This window comes from Ricinus communis, chromosome 4 (genome assembly GCF_019578655.1).
Source record: "Ricinus communis isolate WT05 ecotype wild-type chromosome 4, ASM1957865v1, whole genome shotgun sequence".
Classification (NCBI taxonomy): domain Eukaryota; kingdom Viridiplantae; phylum Streptophyta; class Magnoliopsida; order Malpighiales; family Euphorbiaceae; genus Ricinus; species Ricinus communis.
Window position 1 is genome coordinate 14,820,904 of NC_063259.1, and position 22,094 is coordinate 14,842,997.

The window sequence follows — 22,094 nt, forward strand, 5'->3', positions numbered from 1 at the left end:
ATTCCTAGTTGGAATAGGACTTCTAGCCGGAATAGGACTCCTAGTAGAACAAGAATTCCTAGTTAGAATAGGACTCCTAGTAGAACTAGAATTCCTAGTTAGAATAGGACTCCTAGTGGAACTAAGATTCCTAGTTGGAGTAGGATTCTTAGGTGGAGTAGGATTCCTAGTTGGAATAGGACTCCTAATTGGAGTAGGATTTCTAGTAAAAGTAAAAACTTGACTTTTGATACAATTATCCATACGGTACGATGTCATTTTTGAGTGCTCCTATTTGGCTAGAAAATGTTTGGTTGGTAAATTAATTTAGTGTTTTCTCTTTTATTGTATTAGTCTCTCTCTCTCTCTCTCTCTCTATATATATATATATATATATATATATATATATATATATATAATTTTTAAAAATAATAAAGTAAATTAGATTTTCTATCAAAAATAAATATAATAGACAATAAAATTCTAAACCTACTTTTCCAACATTCACCAGCGAACAAGCCCTAAATGCATGAAAAAGTTTACTAACTTTACACAAGCATGAAAAAGTTCTGCCTACTTGTCATTTGGTTCCCATGTATATGTAGGGTTTATAATTATTTTGCTCAACTGAATCACAACAGAAGAATAAAAGAACCATATTAAGGAAATATGCTAAAACCGAAAATGAGGTAAGATTATCTAACACTAGTACAGGATGTCAAAAGCTAAATACAAGATATATTTTCTTAAAAGCCTCTACTTGCAGGAGCATCTCTACGCCAAGCCATGCCTTGCTGCCCAGCTTCCGGTCCAGGAGCCCCATAGAACTGCACGCTGTTAGGCTGATAGACAGGCAGGCCGTGAGAGCCAGGGTTAGGAACCATCCAAGGGCCCTGCTGCTGCCATAAAGGGGCACTATTTTGTTGAACCATCCAAGGGCCCTGCTGCTGCCATGATGGGGCTGTATTTTGGTGACCATGTATCCCATTCATTTGGGAATGCAAAGGCATGGCTGGCTGTGCCATTTGTTGTGGAGTTTCTTGGACCATATTGGGGCGTAACATTGGCTGCAAAGACATGGGTTGCTGTGCCATTTGTTGGTGAGGAGTTTCCTGTATCATATTGGCACGTAATATTGGCTGCTGGATGCCGTGCATATGCACTGGCTGTGAGTGTGTGTGCGGGCGTGGATGTGGTACTTGTTTGTTATCTTCTGGGCGCCACTCAGGCATATCATCATCATCATCATCCCAAGGCTGCACCACAACCCCAAAACCTCTTTTATCCTGCCAATTCCCTGACGAGGTACTAGTTTTAGGTTGTCCATATCTATGTACAAGCTCTCTCATTTGATCTACAGGGCGAGAATGGGCTTGGGAATGTTGGTGAAAATGAGACATTCCTTGACCCTGAATTACACTTTGGGTGGTGGAAGTCTGAGACCTAGGAGTAACAGAACCACTTGAGAAATTAAACTCAGGCAGGTCATCCTCATCACGAGTGGCTGGTGGGCCAAATCCAGGAGGCAAATCATCATCATCATCATCCTCGTTGTCATCAGGTTGAGGTTTAGTAAAAGCAGAAGGCCCAGCAAGGGGTAAAGGCTGCTGTTTAGCAGTAACATTCACATTGAGATTAGCATCTTTTTCTTGGTGTCTCCTAGAGGTGAAATGTTCCTTTTTGGAATTGTGCTTATGGTGTGATGCAGAGTTGGGTGATATTGTTGACGTTATTTGAGGTTTTCTCCACACAATAACACCAATTAGACCATTATCAATAGCATTAAGGGCATCAACTTGGTCCTTCGGGAGGACCTTGCCAAGCATTTCACGGGTCTTTGAATGAGGTGGGCATAAATAGAGTTCTACACCAGGAGCAGGCTCGCCAAAACCCACCCTACTATCCATAACATATGAATCAGCCACCTGCAAGGAGAAGCATTTCAGTCACCAGCTAACAAGGAAAATGACAGGCTACCAAATGACTGACTGTAAAATGATGCAACATAATATTTACTGAATTGCTTACCTCGCTGACACCCGCACTCTCACTTTCTGAGGACCCCTCCTTGCCAACAAAGTGCACAGCCTGCAAAAGATTCCTTCCGATTAGCAAAAGAATTTCCTACTAAGTAATAACACGCAACTTGCAGAGAGAATGAGGGGGACAAATCAGACCCACTTAAAGGATACATAACATAGGAATCATGTTTGCCAACTGGCAAATGGCTTTTATCAACAGTTCCTAGCATGTAATTATAAATCTATGAATTAAAAAACGTGCTTTGATTTTAAAAATATATATATGTATATATCCTGTACAAGAGTCATCTATTTTTTATAACTGTTTGCTTCAAGAGGAAGGCCATCTATGGGGATGATTCCTTCCAATTTTAAAAACCAAATTTTCCATCCATCAATTATCCAAATTCAGAAACAAAAGCAACAACAGGGATAACATTTTCCTGTTCATTATCACCCAACAGATAAAATATTGCAGCCAACCTGGGATGGTAAGAGATTATCATCCTCGACATATTTTTAGAAATTCTCAAACACAGCCTACTTTTCAAGTTAATTACAAACAAGAAAAAATACTTTTTGCTTGGAACCAACAATGAGCTCACAGATCCAGAAAGACAGCTTTCAATTTTTATGGCACAGTGACAAACTTCCCCATTGTCAAAACCAGAAATCATATATCTAGTCAAAATAAGTATAAGTTCTCCTTGATGTATACTGGGTTGAAAACGCTGATTTAAACTTTTCTCTTGCAAAGCGTTCATACAAACTCTCATTAGCCTAAGACAAATGTCATTAACCATGGTTGATAACGCCATATACTGCACCACCGATTGCAAGCCAGGATCAACTGAAAGGGACAGAATGCTATCCCTCTTTTCTGGACAGTAGTAGCATAAACAAAATTTAGTACAACGAAAAGAAACTTGAGATACCATAACAGCACGACTTCGGGACATCGGAAGCTCTTGGAGGAACTTTTCAAATGGTTCGAGCCTGACTCTTCCCTTGATCTCAATAAGGCCAGGCCAGCCTTTGGAAGATGTTTTTTCACCACTATAGAAATAAATGAAAAGAAAAAAAAATTAAAAATAATAAAAACCACAACTACAATAAGTAAAGAGATCTACATAACAAATGCGCTCGATGACATCTGCAAACATATCAACTCTTCTTGAAACAAATTAAATAGAAATATACGAACTCATCAGTTGATCAATATGTCTGCATAAATGATAGAATTGAAACCTTATTTGAGAAACAGATATGCAATAAAGAACACATAAAACTACACCAAGTCATACAAACACTTTAATCCTCTATCTTGCTAGAGTTTAAAATATAGATTAAACATAACAAAAAGGGAAAACCTAATCAATGTGCAAAAAATGTTTATCATGATTTCCATGTTATGTGATACTTACCTTTTAAAAATGCCAATAACTGAGGCCAGAACTGAAACATTCAGCTGAAGCAAGCCTTCCCAAACACATTCACCCTTTGGTACATGGAATGTAGGTGCTGTTTCTGATTTCCCATGATTGTCAGTGGACTTCCCATCAGTATCCGGTTTTATGTGTTTTACATCCACAATGTCACGACTACTAGAGGTTCTATCATCAGGATCTCTTATTGTTGCATCAGGAGACTTGGATTCTGAGCCAACTTGTGAATCATCCTTATCAGAGACAGGTGCTGTTTTTCCACTATCAACTGGTAAATTTTCAAAAGGCGGCTCTGAATTAAGGGATTCCATGAACTCATCAAGGGAGACAATTGGAGGAAGAAACTCTGCATCTTTCAATTCATCATCCACCATAAGCCCTTGCATCAAATCAGTCCCTTCACTGGAAGGAATCATGAGAACATCCTCAACCTCTGAACTACTCTTTTCATTTGAAGCATACCCTTTATCTTTCATTTGATCACGTTTCGAGGGGGAAGAGGCTCTCTTCTCCTTTGGTTTTGGTCGCATACGAGTGACTGAGCTTGCCCCAATGGCAACCTCTGCTGAGACAATATCCACCGGTTCAACTTCCACTTGAAACTCACCCTTGTGCGTTTTCTTCACCAATCGTCTCATATCAACATCTGAATCAGGCAATACAACCATTTGAGCAAGCTCCTCAGCTTTTGCCATCCGCCACTCAGAAAGCTCCTTAGATGCAAGCTCCTCCGCTGTCATTGAGCAAAGTTTCTCAGGGGGAATTTCTCCTGACATAACTCTTGCCCTCAATTCAGGATTATTACGATCTTTCAAATTGAACAAAAGAGACCTTCCTTTCTCCTTATACTTTTTGTTTACTCCACCGAATAGATTGTAGAGTTCTGCTTCAATTGTAGATGCCACAGTTTGTGGAGATGGAACTGCTTGTCCTCCACTGACATGCGAAGAATCCTCCAGATCCAGCGGTCTTTTAGTAGTTTCAATGTCCTTATTTTCTGCCACCCCCATCACAGGTTCCAATACCCATGACAGGCCATTTCCCTGCAAGAGTTCATCTTTGACAAAAAAGCAATCGCTAAATGAAGTTTCTTCATCACGCATGCTAATAGTTGACTGTCCATCAGTTTTTGAGGGCTGTAAGCAATCACCAGCATTACTGGAGGAAAATCCTTGTGCTGTACTATGATCATCGTTACGCTTTTGATCTAAGGGATCCTCCTTGACTGACAAAGATCTCTTGGCCCCCTCAGACATGTGATTACCAGCATCAGTAGTTCCCAAATCATGCACAGAAGATTTAGAATTTTCTTGTGTTGATCCTGCAATACTAGCATCTTCATTTTCAGAGCTCTTACCAGATGTATCCTGCTGCATAGAAACCAAAGCTAGAGCTGCGGCTAATGATTCCCTTAATTTGGACCTCACAGATTCAGATGACTCGCTTTGAAACCTTGGAGATGGCTGTCCACTTTGATTTTTCTGAGCTGACAACTGCTGCAGCCCAGCCTTGCTGGAAGTTGATTTCTTAGATGGTGCTTGTGACCGCTGCAAACCTGAAGGACTGGAAATGGACTGTGATTGCACTGGTAATTTATTTGGAGCTGATAAATGCTGCATCCATGGCCTATGTTCCATCTGTACGACTCGCTTGTTAGGCATTGACAATTTCTGCAACCCAGGACTGTTGGATGTACTTTCCATTGGTGCCTTGCGCTTCAACATTGTTGACTGCAGAGATCCCACATTGCTATGTAACAAAAATTGCTCTGGTGTCAGACTGCTTGCCCGTGGATCTATATTTCCTATTTGCATGTTTGTAACAGATAATTTCTGCAGAACATTGTTATTGGGCATAGGTTCCAATGGCTGAGCTTTGTTGTGTAATGCTGATATCTGCTGTGATAGTGCATCAGAAGAAACTGGTCCCATCATTCCCATTTGCATATTTGCCATTGGTATCTGTTGTAAACGTCCACTGTTCTCAGGTCCCACTATTCCCATTTGTATTGATGAGTCCAATTTGTTTGATATGGGTTCCACCTGACCCATTTGAATGCTCTGTATTGGCAACTGCTGTGACATGAGATTGTTCAACATACTAGACTAACACCATGAAACATGTGCACATAGTCACTGCAACAGAAGAAAGCAATTAGTATAATATTAAACAAGGATGTGCATCCTCAAGTTTCTGGAAAGACAAACAAAGATTCAACAGATGCAATACTAAACCAACTGGCTTCTGTTTTAACAAATATGAAAAATATAACTCCTAAATGATATCTGCGACATATATTCATGTTTTGCAGAACAACGTTATCTTCATCTTCATACGGGAAACCTCTGGTCATCCAATCATCATTTATCATCCAAAGTCCAGACCTTATAATTTGTCCCTAATCTACTTCTTTTCAAAACCTCAAATTTGACTAAAGTTGCATCCACATTATGCTGGGAGATATATAAAATTCAACAAAAGGAACTACTATAAGATCATGCTTTACAATTTATTATAATAAAATATGTTACAATCATCTGGGCTATCCCATAGCAGAAATCAAATGATGTTCTTCTACAATCGCAATTCTTTTTTAATTCTAACCTAATGAAGCAATGTTTATTAGTATAATACCATGACAAGACTGAAACTTGAAATCGTTAAACAAAAAAAATTGAAATAAACAAATATTCGTCAACTAATTTAAAGAACAGAGAAAGGCGTAAGAGTAGCAAATATTTGTTTTTCACGTCACTGGCCTAAGATTCTAGGACATGCTAAGTCCTTTGAAAATAGAAAATTCTAAGAACATCCAAGAGAAAATCAAGAAATCCATGGGACACAGAAAAATAGAACAACTACAAGAACAACGGAGCAAAAAAAACTTACCAGAGAATGGTGCGACTCCGTTTAATTGGCGGCAGAGGGATGGGCGATGAAGCTGAGCTAAAAGAAAAAAATGGAAAGTGGAGAGAAGAAGAGTGCGTTTGGTGGTGGGTGGCTGCGTCTGCTACTCTAGAAACGAAACCCTAATATATAAAAAGACGACAAAGAAACTAACGAAGTAATATTATGATTTTAGGAAATAATTATTCAACCTCAAAACTGAATATTTCTAAAACTACCTAATTTAAGTTGGTTTAAGTTAATTCTATTAGATACCATGAACTTATATTGTTTTATCAAGTGTATTTATGTTCTTTTATTTATTCTTTAATTTTTATTTTATCATTTTATTTAAATTAATTTATAATTAAAAAATAAGTTAATAAGATATTAATATTAACTAAACAATAATATTTAAATAGTAATAAGATATTAATATTAACTAAACAATATATTTAAAAGTAACAATGAGATCTTTTAATTAAATATTTTACCATATTTAATTTATTAGTATATTTTATTTATTTTAAAATAATAAAAATTGAATTTTTATGATTAAATATTCTTTAATTAGATTATAATATTTTTTATATTATTTTATAATAATTCCTAGTAATTATATTTAACTCTATAATTTATTTTTTCTTTCTTTTGTATTAATAATTATTTCTAAATTTCTATCAATAGATATATTGATTTATTCTTAATTTAAACATTTATATAATAATATATAAATCTATAATTTTATTTCATGAAATTTTAAAAATGGTATATATTTTTGTAAAGTGCAGGAAATAATATATTTTATTTAAATATAGTATATACTAGACCAAAAATTATTATATATCTTAAAAGGCTAAATGCATATTTGGACACTTGAATTTTGACTATTTAGTTACCTTAATACCTTAATTTTCAATTTAACCTTATAAACATCTTAATTTATATTTTTATAATATTTAAATACTTCTTGACATATAGTTTTATTTAATATGTCCACGTGTATTATGCATAGGTATTCTAATATTACCATTAAATAAAATTCAGGTATTTGTTAGGTTAAAACGATAATTAATAGTGTTTAGTAGATTATAAAAATAAAATTTAGGTGTTTGTTAGGTTAAATTGAAAGTTAAAATGTTAAAGTGACTAAATGATCAAAGTTCATGTGTCTAAATATACATTGCGCCTATCTTGAGAAATATTGTGAATCATAAATGTTACAAATTAAATTTACATCATGTTGAATTTATTAAGATCTAATATGCACTATGTATATATATATTACTATGCAGCAAGATTAACAAGTTTCTGGTGTGCAGGATCCTCAGACGAGTCAAGCACAGAGCATACGCTTGTTAAATCTAAAACAAGAATGGAAGACAAAATGATAAATTTTATTGATATACAAACTTTGAACAAATATACAAACTTTGGAATAAGAACTTTAAACAAAAGAAATATAACTTACAAGAGGAATTGAATATAAGAGGAAGGTGGTTTTCTCACTATCACTCTCACACTCTCTCTTTTCTCACTTATATTTCTAATGGTATGACTTGAAGAATACAAGAGTCTCTTGTTATTTTTCAGTCTGCCTTCTTCTTTGGAAAACTCCTCTATTTATAGAGGTCTTCAGTCTTGAAGATTTGGATGCTCTTCCTAGTGGAATGAGGGGCTCTACGACTTTTGTATTCTTTTGATAATGGAGTAAAATGCTCTGTTACTTTTACAGAAGTTGTCTGCCACTATTTGGAGAAGAATCTTTTGTTTTTTTAAAGATTCTTTTGTCTTCTTTCTTTTTCTTTTTAAATGACACTTTTTGTCTTCTTTCTTTTTCTTTTTAAATGACTCTTTTTTTTTTATTATTATTATTGGGCATTTAGCCCATTACATAAATATTTTGGGCTGCCATTTCTAGTTTTCAACCCAAGGGCTTTATAGAGGTATCATTTGATGGGCTTGAATATCCCAAAACAGTCATCTTCGTTCGAGTCACCATCTAGGTCTATTGCTGCTAAGCTGGTGCTAGAAGAGGAAGATGGAGCTTTCGATTTTCCTTTGAAAGAGGCGGTTTCCGACAACTGTTTGATCAATTGTAAGAAATCTTCTTCTGTTTGAGCCGCCGCTAGCTTTGGAATAATGAAGGACTTACATGCGGAAAGTGGTCTCATTCTTTCGGAGGTGGCGAAGCTATTCTTTGAAAGGAAATTTTGTACCAACTTTAGTGATAATTTTTCTTGGTGGTTAAATTTATCCCACCATTTGACTTTGAATCTTCTGGCAAGGATGATTTCTCCATTTGTTGCTTGATTGAAATGGAAATACCATACACATACCCAGGGGAGAAAAAAGTTTGAACAAAATAGAAGTAAAGGGGGAAAACGTCTTTCTATTTTGTTTGGTTTATAGTGGGATTTGAATAAGTTAAACAGAAGTGGAACTTCTGGAATTATAGTCTCAGGAATATTGCCATAAAAATTCCACCATTGTTTTAACTAATATGGGATCTTTGAAGTTTGGATTGAGCTTGTATCGAAGTAGAAAAGCCAGGAATGGTTTTGTCCTTCGTTTTGAAGAAGAAAGGTATTAAACCAAGCTTGTTGGTAATCCCAATAGTTAAAAGAAGTGTTTAGGCTTGACGGGTAGGTTCTTTGGAGGGAAGTTGGAAAAGATCTTGATGAGTGTAAATCCATCCCCCAATCTGAAAGGTGAATGATTCTTTGTATGGTGCATGTGGAATATGCAGGGTCTTTATGGTCTTTGTGCTTTTTGAAGTGTTTGAACTTTGCAGAACCAGTTATCTCAAGGATAGACTGGTAGTAGGATTGAGGTTTTGAAATATTCCAGGGCTTGAAATATCATCCTGGAGGGAAAATCTTTGAAATCAATTTTGAGGGGCTTTTTGTACAGAATCCTTCCTCAATAGTCAAAATGCTTTGAAAATTTTTCTTTTCTATATACTCATTGGATTTCAAAAGTTTCGTTTGTGACAAAACTATTTCTTGAGAGTTGGGCTTTGAAATACTTTGAGAGCTCTGAGATAGGCTTTGAGGGAAAATTTCTATCTCAGGTTTTGAAAAAGGGATAGAAAGTATACCTTTACCCTTGTTGGAAGAGGAGGATGTCTTTGGAGAGACCTCGAGGTGAAGTTGTACCATTTGCTTTGAATATTCTTCGACTCTTTTTAGAAATTCAGGATCTTGCTGTGCAAGCCACTCCTGAATTTGTAATTGATGTTGGGCCGGATCTACCTTGCTTTTGTCAATTTCTTCCTGGATGATTTTGGTCCAGGTTCGGATAGGCTTTGAAAAGGAGGGTAAAATCTCCTTCTTTAGACTTTGAACAGGCTTTGAACTTGCTGTCGACTTTTCTTCTTTTGCTTTCGATTTTCTTGGCATTTTCACTCCAGTTTTTGAAGGAACTCTCTGGTTAGAAAGTCTGGAATTGAATTCGAATCTCCTCTTATGTATTCGATTTCAAAATAAAAAACAGAAAGAATGGCTTGCCATCTGGCAAAAATCTGTTTTGAAGCTATGTTTTGAACATCTTTTTATAAAACCTCTTTAGCAGATTTACAATCAATTTTTAAAAGAAATTTTTGGTTTAAAAGGTCGCTTTGGAATTTTGAAATGCACAAAACTATCAAAAGAATTTCTTTTTTGATAGTCGAATAATTTTTTTGTGTATCATTCCAGTGTGCAGAAGTAAACTGGACAATACATTCTTTGTTGTTTTGGACTTGCTTAAGAATCCCACCATATCCTAGGTTTGATGCATCAGTTTCAACAATTTTGAATGCAAATGGATCAGCTAGGTGTAAACATGGTATTTCAGAAACTTGCTTTTTAATGCTTTGGACAATCTTTGTATGCTTATCGGTCCATGCAGGGGGGTTTTTCTTTAGCCTATCATGGAGGGGCTTTGCTAGACAGTTCAAATTCGGATAAAAATCCATCACATAATTTAAACTACCAAGGAATCTTTGTAATTGAGTTTTTTTTAAAATTTTATCTGGAAATTTTGAAGTAAAGGCTAGAGACCTTTCAATTGGGGTGATAGTTCCCCGAAAGATATAGTGACCAAAAAATCTAATTTTTGTTTGGAATAAAGATATCTTGGATTTTGAAACCACTAACCCATTTTTCTTAACAACATAGAAAAATGTCTCCAAGTGTTTGAAATGTTGCTTTAGAGAATTTAAAAATATCAACACATCATCGATATAGACAATGCAAAATTTTGAATAAGGATTGAAAATGTCATTTATGATTTTTTGAAATTCAGAAGGAGCATTTTTTTATCCGAAGGGCATTACATTCCATCCGTACTGGCCAAATGGAACTTTAAAAGCAGTTTTGTACCTGTCTTTTGGATGAATCTGGATTTGCCAAAATCCCGATTTCATATCAAACTTTGAAAAAATAAAAGCAGAATGAAGCTTTTGAAGAAGATCTTTTTTGTTTGGAATTGGGTATCTAATCCACTTTAGGGCTTTATTCAAAGGTTTGTAATTAATCACCAACCTAGGTGTTCCTCTTTCTATCTCACTATTTTTGTTGACATAGAAAGCTGCACATGACCAAGGGGATATGGATTTGGTAACTAAACCCTTTTACTCTAAATCTTTTATTTCTATTTTACAATGGCTTTCTAGAGTTTCATTCATTTGGATGGGTCTTGCTTTGGTAGGAATTTATTTATCACAAAAATCTTTTTCATATGGTAAATCTACCATATGCTGTTTTCTTCTCCAAAAGGCATTTGGAAGATCAGAACAAACTTCATTTTCAATCTTCTTTTGCAAATCAGAGATTCTTCTTTGGATAAAATCATTTTGCATTTGACTTTGGATTCTTTTCAAACTCATATCTTGTTTCAAGTGGAAAGCTGGGTTTGTTTTCCTTTAATCAAAGCATTTATCTCAAAATTATAAATTGAGTGGGCTTTTATAAGATTGAAATTTCTCTTTTTGGGTTTTTCTATAAAAGGAAAAATAATTTTTGAATCTTTAGCTTTAAAAATGATACCAGCAGTAGTTATTTTGAAATGAGTAATTAAATTGATGAAAGGAGTTCCCAAAATAACTGTTTGCTGTAAATCTTTTGTAAGAATAAAAATATTTTTTAAAGCAATATTATTATTTAGAATTGCAGCTTCAGTTTTGTCCGCAATTCTAATCTTTGAACTATTAGCTGAGGTAAGCCTCTCTTTTGTTTCTTGATGATACCTTTTAGAACTAGCTCATAATTGATACAATTGAGGTCTACTCCTGTATCAAATAAAGTGATAGTTTCTATTTGGAAATCACCAGGGAAAATGAGTTTTATTTGGATCAAATATTTTCTTGAGGTAATTTCTTTTAAAACGTTAATGAAGTTTTCTGGAACATTTTCAGAAACCTTAAGATTTTGAAAATCATTTTCTTCTTCAGAATCAGAATCACTATTCTGTTTTAGAATCAAGCTTTGGAGCAAAACATAATCATTTTGTTGTTTTTCTTTCAAATCTTTGAGCTCTGTTTTGATGGCTTTGATTTCTTTCTGAAGTTCTTGGACGGTAGGAAGAGGGTTTTTTTAGCTTTTTCCCTTTATCCAAGATCATAGTAAGATCATAAGTGTTCTTACTAGAAGAGAGGACAAGGGTTTCAGTTTTTAAGATTTCTTTCAAAACTTGTTTTTGGATTTGTGGGTCATTAATATGCTTGACAGCTTCAAGAAGAGCTTCTTGTTGCCTAGTGAGCATATTAATATTTTTTGAAATATCTTCAGAATCTGATTCAGAATAATCGGATGAGGTTTTGATTTCATCAATTTGAAATTTTTCCTCACTATTCGAAAATTCTGATTCAGAGGAATCAACAAGAAGAGCTGAAATTTTGCTCAAAATTTCATCTTCTATTTGGAGCTCATGGAGTTTTTTAGAAAACTTGCAATACTTTGAAGTATGGCCCTTCTTGCCACATTTATAGCAAGTAATTTTGCTAAAATCTTTTTTGGAATTTTGTTTTAAATTTAACAAGCGTATGCTCTGTGCTTGCCTCGTCTGAGAATCCTGCACACCAGAAACTTGTTAGTCTTGCTGCATAGTTGGCCTTGTTAGTCTTACTGCATAGTTGGAACTATGTTTTGCCGCTTCTTTGGACGACCCCTGCATCTTACATTAGTCCCCTCTTTCTCATCTGGCAACCCTTCATTCTTTGCATACTTCTCTCGTAAGTTGTCAACAAATGTGAAGTAAGGACGCCAACCATTGGGATCTTCATCAGTGTTTACATTCTTTGTTCTACTTTGAACATCTTTTAGAATTTCCAAGACATCAGGTGTTGGAAGTTTGGACACAAAATGCAGCATGGCACTTTCCAGAAAAGATAGCTGTTTTGGAGCGTTTTTGAAAGCATATTCAATGCCCTCCTTGATAATTTTTAAGATGTCTGCTCTATGCTTGTTCCAAGCAGCACCCATGAATTTGCTAGAAAGTCGAGCTGCCAGGTCCTTGCAGTCTTGAAAAGATTTTCGTATAACTGATCCACCATCACTTTTAGAAAGTTCCTCCAAATGCCATTGATGGGCCCTTTTCAATGCTTCTAGAAAAATATTGGAAATATCATCATCTTTTTTCTTTATAATAGTGAGTAGATGCTTGACTATCTCTGCAACACTTGTTCCATGCATCACAAAGTGAGAAATGATCCCAGGGGCAAGAGATTCCTTGGAAACTGTATCACTAGCAGTCAACTTTGCTGCAGCTATCATAACTGCATCTCTATTTGTCTTCTCAATGTACTCTTTGTTTGTGTCTTCATCATCTGTCTCATCTGAAATGTTGAGCTGCTGTTCACAAAGTTCCCAGAATTTTTGAACAACAGATGTATCTGGACAACATCCTAAGCTTTCCAGCTTTTTTGAAGAAAAATTTGTGTGTCTAAACAAACACCAGGCCTCTGCAAGTATAATACAAACCCTGCAAGCTAGGAGATTCGAGTACTTGTTAACTTTTGTTTCTTCTGAAGGTGTCCTAAGAAAGTACTCAAGTTCCTCAAACAAGATATTGCATTTAGAAAGCAGGGAGGATAATTGTGCCTCAGAGATAGTTTCACTATTCACAATAGACTGCAGCGACCATGCTACATGCAGATACATATTGAGAAGCAGAAAACTGACAACGTCATCATCCACATTTCTGAAACTGTGGATAACCTTGACTATATCTTCAAAGATACTCTCTATGGGTACAACTTTTGACAGTTGAAGCTCGTATAACCTTTTTAAATTTACAAGAAGAAAATATTCATCACCACCCACTGCTTCTTTCATTGCAGATTTAAGCTTAGCAATTAGCTCATCTTCAAGATTCTTTAATTTATTACCAGCAAAATCTTTCAACTCTCCTTGACTCTCTGTAGAACAAAACAAAATGGCCTTCACACAAGATCTAAGTGCCTCCTTCTCCCCATGTTTAAAAAATGATCCTTTCATCAGCTGAAGAACATTTTTGAAATTCTGCTCTTGTCTCTTTAGAGAATAAAGCTCTAGGTTCATGTGCACAATAATCTCAACAAATGATGGTATTTTTGCTTTGTCAGCCATGAATTTGCATAGGAGGAGTGGATAGTTCTTAACAAAATTCCAAAAAAGATTTTAGCAAAATTACTTGCTATAAATGTGGCAAGAAGGGCCATACTTCAAAGTATTGCAAGTTTTCTAAAAAAACTCCATGAGCTCCAAATAGAAGATAAAATTTTGAGCAAAATTTCAGCTCACTTGTTAAATCTAAAACAAGAATGGAAGACAAGATGATAAATTTTATTGATATACAAACTTTGAACAAATATACAAACTTTGAAATAAGAACTTTAAACAAAAGAAAGCTTTGAATAGAAATCTTCATGTAAAAGCTTTTTATTGATTTGAAAATCTTTTAAAATCATGTTGATTTCTGTTGTAAAAGACCAAGAATATTGTATTCTGACATTCCATCTATATTCCATTCATAGACAGAAGAGGCATTGAATCTAGATTGGGTTAGGATATTATTCCTATTTTCTATTCCTAGATCTAGAGCAGTATTCCTAGAAGTATCCCACCATATCCTAGGTTTGATGCATCAGTTTCAACAATTTTGAATACAGATGGATCAGCTAGGTGTAAACATGGTATTTTAGAAACTTTCTTTCTAATGCTTTGGACAATCTTGTGCTTGTGTGAGATGGTAATCCCACCATCCTTTAAGCTGGCCAGAAAATCCAGCTATGAGGAGTTTGGCAATAGCTCTATCAGAGGTACCACTTTGGGTTTTGTAAGCATTGGCTGCCATGGTCATCTGTTGTAAGAGACCAAGAATATTGTATTCTGACATTCCATCTATATTCCATTCATAGACAGAAGAGGCATTGAATCTAGATTGGGTTAGTATATTATTCCTATTTTCTATTCCTAGATCTGGAGCAGTATTCCTAGAAGTATGTCATGTCAATAACGTTTTAAAAGAAATTACCTCAAGAAAATATTTGATCCAAATAAAACTCATTTTCCCTGGTGATTTTCAAATAGAAACTATCGCTTTATTTGATACAGGAGCAGACCTCAACTGTATCAATTATGAGCTGGTTCCTAAAAGGTATCATCAAGAAACAAAAGAGAGGCTTACCTCAGCCAATAGTTCAAATATTAGAATTGCGGGCAAAACTAAAGCTGCAATTTTAAATAATAATATTACTTTAAAAAATATATATATATCATTTTTATTTTAGAAAATTTTGAAAAACAATCATAAAAGAATTTCTTATTGATAATGTGCAATATAAAGTATATATTAAGTATATGTTTAGTATTTTTTAATCAAAACTTCAATTTGTTAAATAAATTTTAATTTTAAAATTAATTTTTTCTAGCAGCAAGAAATATAATATCATTGTTCATTTATTATGATATAAAATGAGATGGAAGCATAAATCTAGTAAAATTTAGGACATATATATATATATAGTAAATTTAGAAAACTAAAAAAGTAAGTTCTCAAAAAATTAATATAAATTGCAGTTTTATTTAGTGTATATTGTGTGTATATATAGTATATTTAAAAAATGAATAAAAGTAGCAACAAACAGTATATACATTCGACAAAATATGATATTATGTATTGAATGTATAATTAGTATCTGTAAATATTTAATATATATAGACTGCAGATTTAGAAAAATAAAAAAAGTAAATTTCCATGAAATAGTAAATATTATATCTATTTAGTATAGATCGTGTATATATATTGTATGCATTTGCAAAATCCATAGAAATGATATCCATTTCACGTATTTTTTAATCTATTTTGTATATAGTTAGAATATATTTCGTATATAACTAATATATATTGTTTGTGCCATATCGATCGGTCCAAATTATGTATAGATATTTAAGAGTATTTTAGAGCTTTAATGATATATTTCTATATATAAAATAGTGAAAATATGTGTTTTTGCCTCACTTAAGCTTAATTGTCTACTTTCAGGAATATTAGCAAAAAGAGAAAAATATAAAGCTAAAAGAAGCTTAATAAGATATATTCGTGTCAAGGCTCAAGATTAAGACGCATGGACTGCTAATTATAAGGCCCAAGAGATATTTTAGTCATTTTGTATAATTATTATGATTTATATTAAGAGTTATTTATGAGATAGTATTTGATGGAGATTAAGATACTTAAAGTCTTATCTATTAGATAGACTTATATTAGTATACTCATATCTAGAGAGATTTATTTAGAGGAGGACTCTCCTCTATATAAATCTCTGCAAAACCCTAAAAAGGGGGGAGGAAGAGAAGAAGAAAGAACGAGAGAAGTTTTCTCCTACCTGCTCTCTACGTCTGCCACCATAATTCTCTTCAGTTTTTCATAAACACTTGGTTTAGTTTTAGTTACTCTTTTTAGGATCTAATGAGCTTTTCAAGAAGTGGAGACTGAAGATCAATCTTCTTCATACTTGAAGAAATTTTGGATCTTGAAAGAGCTTTTTATTTTATTATTTTATGTCTTTCTATTTAATACCATGAGCATTGGGTTAAATATGTTAGGCTAGTTTTTATAAGTGTTTAGTTTAGTCTTTCTACTTTTATATGAACCTTGTTATTTATTTATTTAATCAATGATTTGTTTACCTTCATATCTTTATTAGTTTCAGTTATTATTGTTAGTTAACCAATATATTAATTGAGCAATAGTAATTGTTATAAAAATCTTTAGATTTAAAAATATTAGAAACATCATCTTTACTTTAATGTATGTTGGTATGAGAAATCTAAGTTGCATCATTAACTTCAGTGATTTAGGAAAAAAGCACATCACTATCTCATTCATTAGATCTAGGCTTAAAGTAAAACAAGGAGATTACTAAGTAAATGGCTAGATTAAATACTATTTTTAGCATATATTTTTATATCATAAGCATTTGCATTTGCATTGCATATTTATTTATTGTTTGGTTACTTTTTACTTTATGACCATTATCCTCTCAAATATACGATTTAGAGTGTTTAGATTTTCTTTTATTGTTTTGTATTGATAATTAGTCTTTATAATAAGTGGCATCATAGTTCCTTGAGAGATCGACCTCGTGGTGAACTTACCCTTACTATAGGAACGGTTCGTGCACTTGCGAGTACTAAAAAGGACACATCACATATGCATTCATAACAATAATTTTTAAAGAAATTAAAAAATGGTTCTAAAATAGTATCTTTTAACTATACATAGATTATATGCACATTGTTTTACATCTTTAATTTTTTTTCTCAAATTATTCAGGTCATTCATCAAATACTTTATTTTCATTTTAAATAACAAATTAAAAATATAAAAACTTGTATTATCCTTCAATTCATTGATACCAAAATATCTTATTAATCTTAAGATATTACCACTATATTATGATATGATGGTGGAAAAATAAAAGGTTCCAATTGGCTAGACTTATATTTTATTGAATTACTTTTTTTCTGAATAAAAGTATTGGTTTTAATTAATTATTTTATTAATAGAAAACATAAATATTGCGAATTGAAAATAATACAATTATAATACCTTAATTTTTATTTTATTTCTTTCTTCTTTGTTTGCTCTTTATTTTATTATTTTTTACAAAGGAAAAATAATATTACATATTCATGAATTTGGTATATATTTTCATAACTTTGTGATATATGTTTAGTACGTATTTGATATTTATTTAGTAATAATTGACCCATGCTTCTATAGGTACTGACCCATGGTTGACTCGCCAAAGTGCATCAAAGCATTAGTCTGTTGAGATGGCTATATAGGTAAAAAAACATAAAGTTTATGGTTTTAGTAAAGAGAAGGTGGCCAGTAAAATTGTTGAGTTATGGGTGGAGATATAAACTCCGAGGAATACTAGAGAAATAAATATTTAGCAGCTGCAAAAATTTAAGAAATAATTCAAAAAATTGATTGTTCTTGTGCTAATAATAGTAGATTGTCCAATGTAATTTATGCTACATTGGTTTAGTGAATAGGTATAGTGTGATTGGTTCAACTATTGAAGTAAAATGCATCATGTAAGTTAATTTAATTAGCCAGTACTTGTGATTCCATTTGGTATTTTGATGTATATGGTATTTATGGTAATGAAAGACTTAGTTTTTACTAATTGTTGAATTGTGTGATGTATTTTACTTAAATTATTATATTACTTTTAAGTACCTAAAAAACAAGCATACAAAAAAATTGCAAATTGGACATTCCAGTAAGGAAAACACAACAATTTTGAACAAAAAAAATGTAAATTTAATTACTTTCGAGGTTTGTATAACATCCAACATAAGTTCCTAAGTTCTTGTGGAACTTCCATATAATATTACAAGCTCTAATTCCATATGAACTTAGTACTACCCAAAGTAAAATACATCCCAAAACTGAAGAAAAAAAAAGTCAAAAACAATTATAAAAATTCTAAATTGTCGTTATTTAAAACACGAAATTGACACAATCAACATGTGTCTCCATCTTGTCCAATCACTGGATTTTCATCTATAGATGTGACCTTTTTCTTTTGTCTTCCAATAGCATTCTGCTTTTTCCTTTGTAGTTAACTTAATGTAATTGAAGGGCCTCTCATCCACTGCACTTCTAGTGCTTGAAATGGTAAAACTATGGCATAAGTGCCTTGTGAGCCATCACTTACAAACTTGATTGTGCAATGCTTCTCCCTCAAGCTTATGTTATTTGTGATAGAGAATATGGTTTGTGGATCAACATTAGTCCCAACTTATTCCTCACTTATGTCTAGACCAGGTGTCATAATGGTTTCACTAGACATGTCAGCATAATCACAATCAAGTTCGCGAGGCCTGACTTATTTGACAGCAATACACCATCTACGGGGCATGATACACGCTACAAGCAAGGCAAATGTTGCAAGCCAGTAGCATCAAGTGTATGGATCAAATAATGAAAATAAACTCAGGAATAACAACTTTATTTTCCAACTTCACCTTATAGCCTTTAGTTCTTACTTCCCACTTCAGATCACCTTCTCCAAAAGCTTGATTTTCCACTTCAGATCTCCACCTCCAAGGAAAAATCCATAAGATTTTCTTTTTGATGTCTATTCTAAGATACTTCTTTTTTTTTCATGGCTCTCAAGTGTCCACACATACCCTAAATGACTGAATAATAAGGATTTATATACCTTTTTACTTTTGCCCATGTGTCCTTTAAGTTTGGTGCACTTTCACACTTGGCCCAGACCGTGCAAACTTTGGTATAGTTCTTGCATGATCCATGCAATTGACTAAAGTCCTTTGAAAACTTGAAGCCTGAGCAAGACGGACTATGCAAAATTTATTCATAATTTTGCACGGATCATATGCAGCGAAACAAAAGCTTTTCTTCATTTTAACTAGGATTGTACAATTTGTTTTCACAAGATTGCATAGACCGTGCTATAAAATTGTAGCTCCCCTTTGATGTGATCCGGATTGTGCAGACTTTGTGCATGATTTTGCACAGTTTATGTAAAATATTTAATTCTTGATGCTTTCTTATCTCTTCTTACTAGTCCCTTCTTTAACTCTATTTTTCTTCGATTTTCTCTTTCTTTGCTTGATCCTATAATAAAGAGACTGAAAGGTGTGATATTGGTAATTTTTGCCTCAAATTGCATCAATTCATTATGATTTTGGGCATAAAATAAACCTAAACTATATGTAAATTAACCATAAATCAAGTTACCTTAAGATTTTATCTTTCTAGTTTCTTTAGGTTTATTTTTTATTTTTATTGTTAATGTAATTGACTTGAATTATTATTATTATTTCTTTCTTTTATATTTATCAATGATGTGTTTAAGTATGCTTCTAAGGTTGGACCGATAAATATTAGAATTCAAGTTTTTAGCTTACTTTCTATTGTAAATATCCATGGGAGTGTTCTAACATTTTCTCTTTTATTGTTCTTTATTTTCATATATGCTAATGACATTAAGGTCAATATCAAAACTAAGTGTGCGGAAGGAAAATAGGATATATGTCATGTGAATTAGCAACTTTGATTAATTTTTATAAAATTTTTATTTTTCTATTCAGTTTTTTGTTATTACTCTATATAAGAGCCAATAAAAGAATGCTATTGTGTAAATTTTCTTGAATTATTAAGTTAATGTTTTAACATGTATCTGAACTCAGGTGTTCAGTTGTGTTTCATTGATCTAGTATTCATTCTTTGCATATGGATATGATGTGTAGTTTGACAAGTTTGAGTTGGGTATAATTAGAAGTGTACGGTTTAGGTTATTATTTTTTTATTATTAAATTGGCTTGCCTAAGTTTAGTGTGATATGACATAGGTAAATAAGAAGCTGTAAGGTTAATAATTCTACTATGCAATGACTCTTTTTTTTTATTATTATTATTGGGCATTTAGCCCATTACATAAATATTTTGGGCTGCCATTTCTAGTTTTCAACCCAAGGGCTTTATAGAGGTATCATTTGATGGGCTTGAATATCCCAAAACAGTCATCTTCGTTCGAGTCACCATCTAGGTCTATTGCTGCTAAGCTGGTGCTAGAAGAGGAAGATGGAGCTTTCGATTTTCCTTTGAAAGAGGCGGTTTCCGACAACTGTTTGATCAATTGTAAGAAATCTTCTTCTGTTTGAGCCGCCGCTAGCTTTGGAATAATGAAGGGACTTCTGTACCAGGAAAGTGGTCTGTTCTTTCGGAGGTGGCAAGAAGCTATTCTTTGAAAGGAAATTTTGTACCAACTTTAGTGATAATTTTTCTTGGTGGTTAAATTTATCCCACCATTTGACTTTGAATCTTCTGGCAAGGATGATTTCTCCATCTGTTGCTTGATTGAAATGGAAATACCATACACATACCCAGGGGAGAAAAAAGTTTGAACAAAATAGAAGTAAAGGGGGAAAACGTCTTTCTATTTTGTTTGGTTTATAGTGGGCTTTGAATAAGTTAAACAGAGGTAGAACTTCTGGAATTATAGTCTCAGGAATATTGCCATAAAAATTCCACCATTGTTTAAACTAATATGGGATCTTTGAAGTTTGGATTGAGCTTGTATCGAAGTAGAAAAGCCAGGAATGGCTTTGTCCTTCGTTTTGAAGAAGAAAGGTATTAAACCAAGCTTGTTGGTAATCCCAATAGTTAAAAGAAGTGTTTAGGCTTGACGGGTAGGTTCTTTGGAGGGAAGTTGGAAAAGATCTTGATGAGTGTAAATCCATCCCCCAATCTGAAAGGTGAATGATTCTTTGTATGGTGCATGTAATGATTCTTATAAACATCTTAATTTATATTTTTATAATATTTAAATACTTCTTGACATATAGTTTTATTTAATATGTCCACGTGTATTATGCATAGGTATTCTAATATTACCATTACATAAAATTCAGGTATTTGTTAGGTTAAAACGATAATTAATAGTGTTTAGTAGATTATAAAAATAAAATTTAGGTGTTTGTTAGGTTAAATTGAAAGTTAAAATGTTAAAGTGACTAAATGATCAAAGTTCATGGGTCTAAATATACATTGCGCCTATCTTGAGAAATATTGTGAATCATAAATGTTACAAATTAAATTTACATCATGTTGAATTGATTAAGATTTAATATGCACTATGTATATGTATATATATATAATATTATATATATATATATATATATATATATATATATATATATATATATATACATTATTTCCCCCTTTTAAAATGTTAAGGCTTTCACCTTCTCCTTACATTTTAGGTATGTAAATAGAATTGGTTGAGAATCCAGTTCTGCTTGAGATCTAAACATCTTTCGTTGTTCTAAATAAGTTTCCTATTCTAGGGTTCTTTCTTAATGACTTGCCAAAATAACTCTTTGTGTATAGCTAATGAATGTCGATCAATAAGTTTAGAGTACAACTTAAAGAATGCAAGTTAAAGAATGTCGCCAACCCTAAACCTAAAGTGTCATATTCTATTTATAATAGTAGGGTTAGGAAACCCTAAAGAAACATATAATATTTAATTATTTCAAAATAAAAACTATCAATTCAATTTCTACTATTATTATGATATTACATATTCCAATACGCTTGGATACCAATAAAATAAATGAATTCTCAGGGATCCCAAATGAGGGAACTCTAGGAGAGCCCCTGACTCTTTAGCAATCACTCTCCATCGTGCTCTAGTTGTTTTTTTTCTTTTTGGGCCTCAACTGGTTACTATGGCCACATTTCTTCTTCCTACA

At 33.0% G+C, this 22,094-nt stretch overlaps 2 protein-coding genes across 2 annotated transcripts; both read right to left on the reverse strand.

The window, feature by feature from the left end:
* Positions 1-652: 652 nt before the first annotated feature.
* Positions 653-6,559, reverse strand: LOC8271812. Its single transcript, XM_002532096.4, has 5 exons — positions 6,335-6,559; positions 3,425-5,580; positions 2,936-3,056; positions 2,008-2,067; positions 653-1,904 (listed from the first exon to the last, which is right to left on the reverse strand). Exons 2-5 carry the CDS (start codon positions 5,542-5,544, stop codon positions 726-728), a joined length of 3,480 nt encoding a protein of 1,159 aa, XP_002532142.3. The 5' UTR covers positions 5,545-5,580; positions 6,335-6,559; the 3' UTR covers positions 653-725.
* A 5,876-nt stretch (positions 6,560-12,435) lies between these two features.
* LOC8271813 (sister-chromatid cohesion protein 3-like) lies at positions 12,436-14,321 on the reverse strand. The gene is made up of 2 exons (XM_048373114.1): positions 14,304-14,321; positions 12,436-13,947 (listed from the first exon to the last, which is right to left on the reverse strand). The coding sequence occupies exons 1-2, from the start codon at positions 14,319-14,321 to the stop codon at positions 12,436-12,438; spliced, it is 1,530 nt and encodes a 509-aa protein (XP_048229071.1).
* Between the last annotated feature and the right edge of the window lie 7,773 nt (positions 14,322-22,094).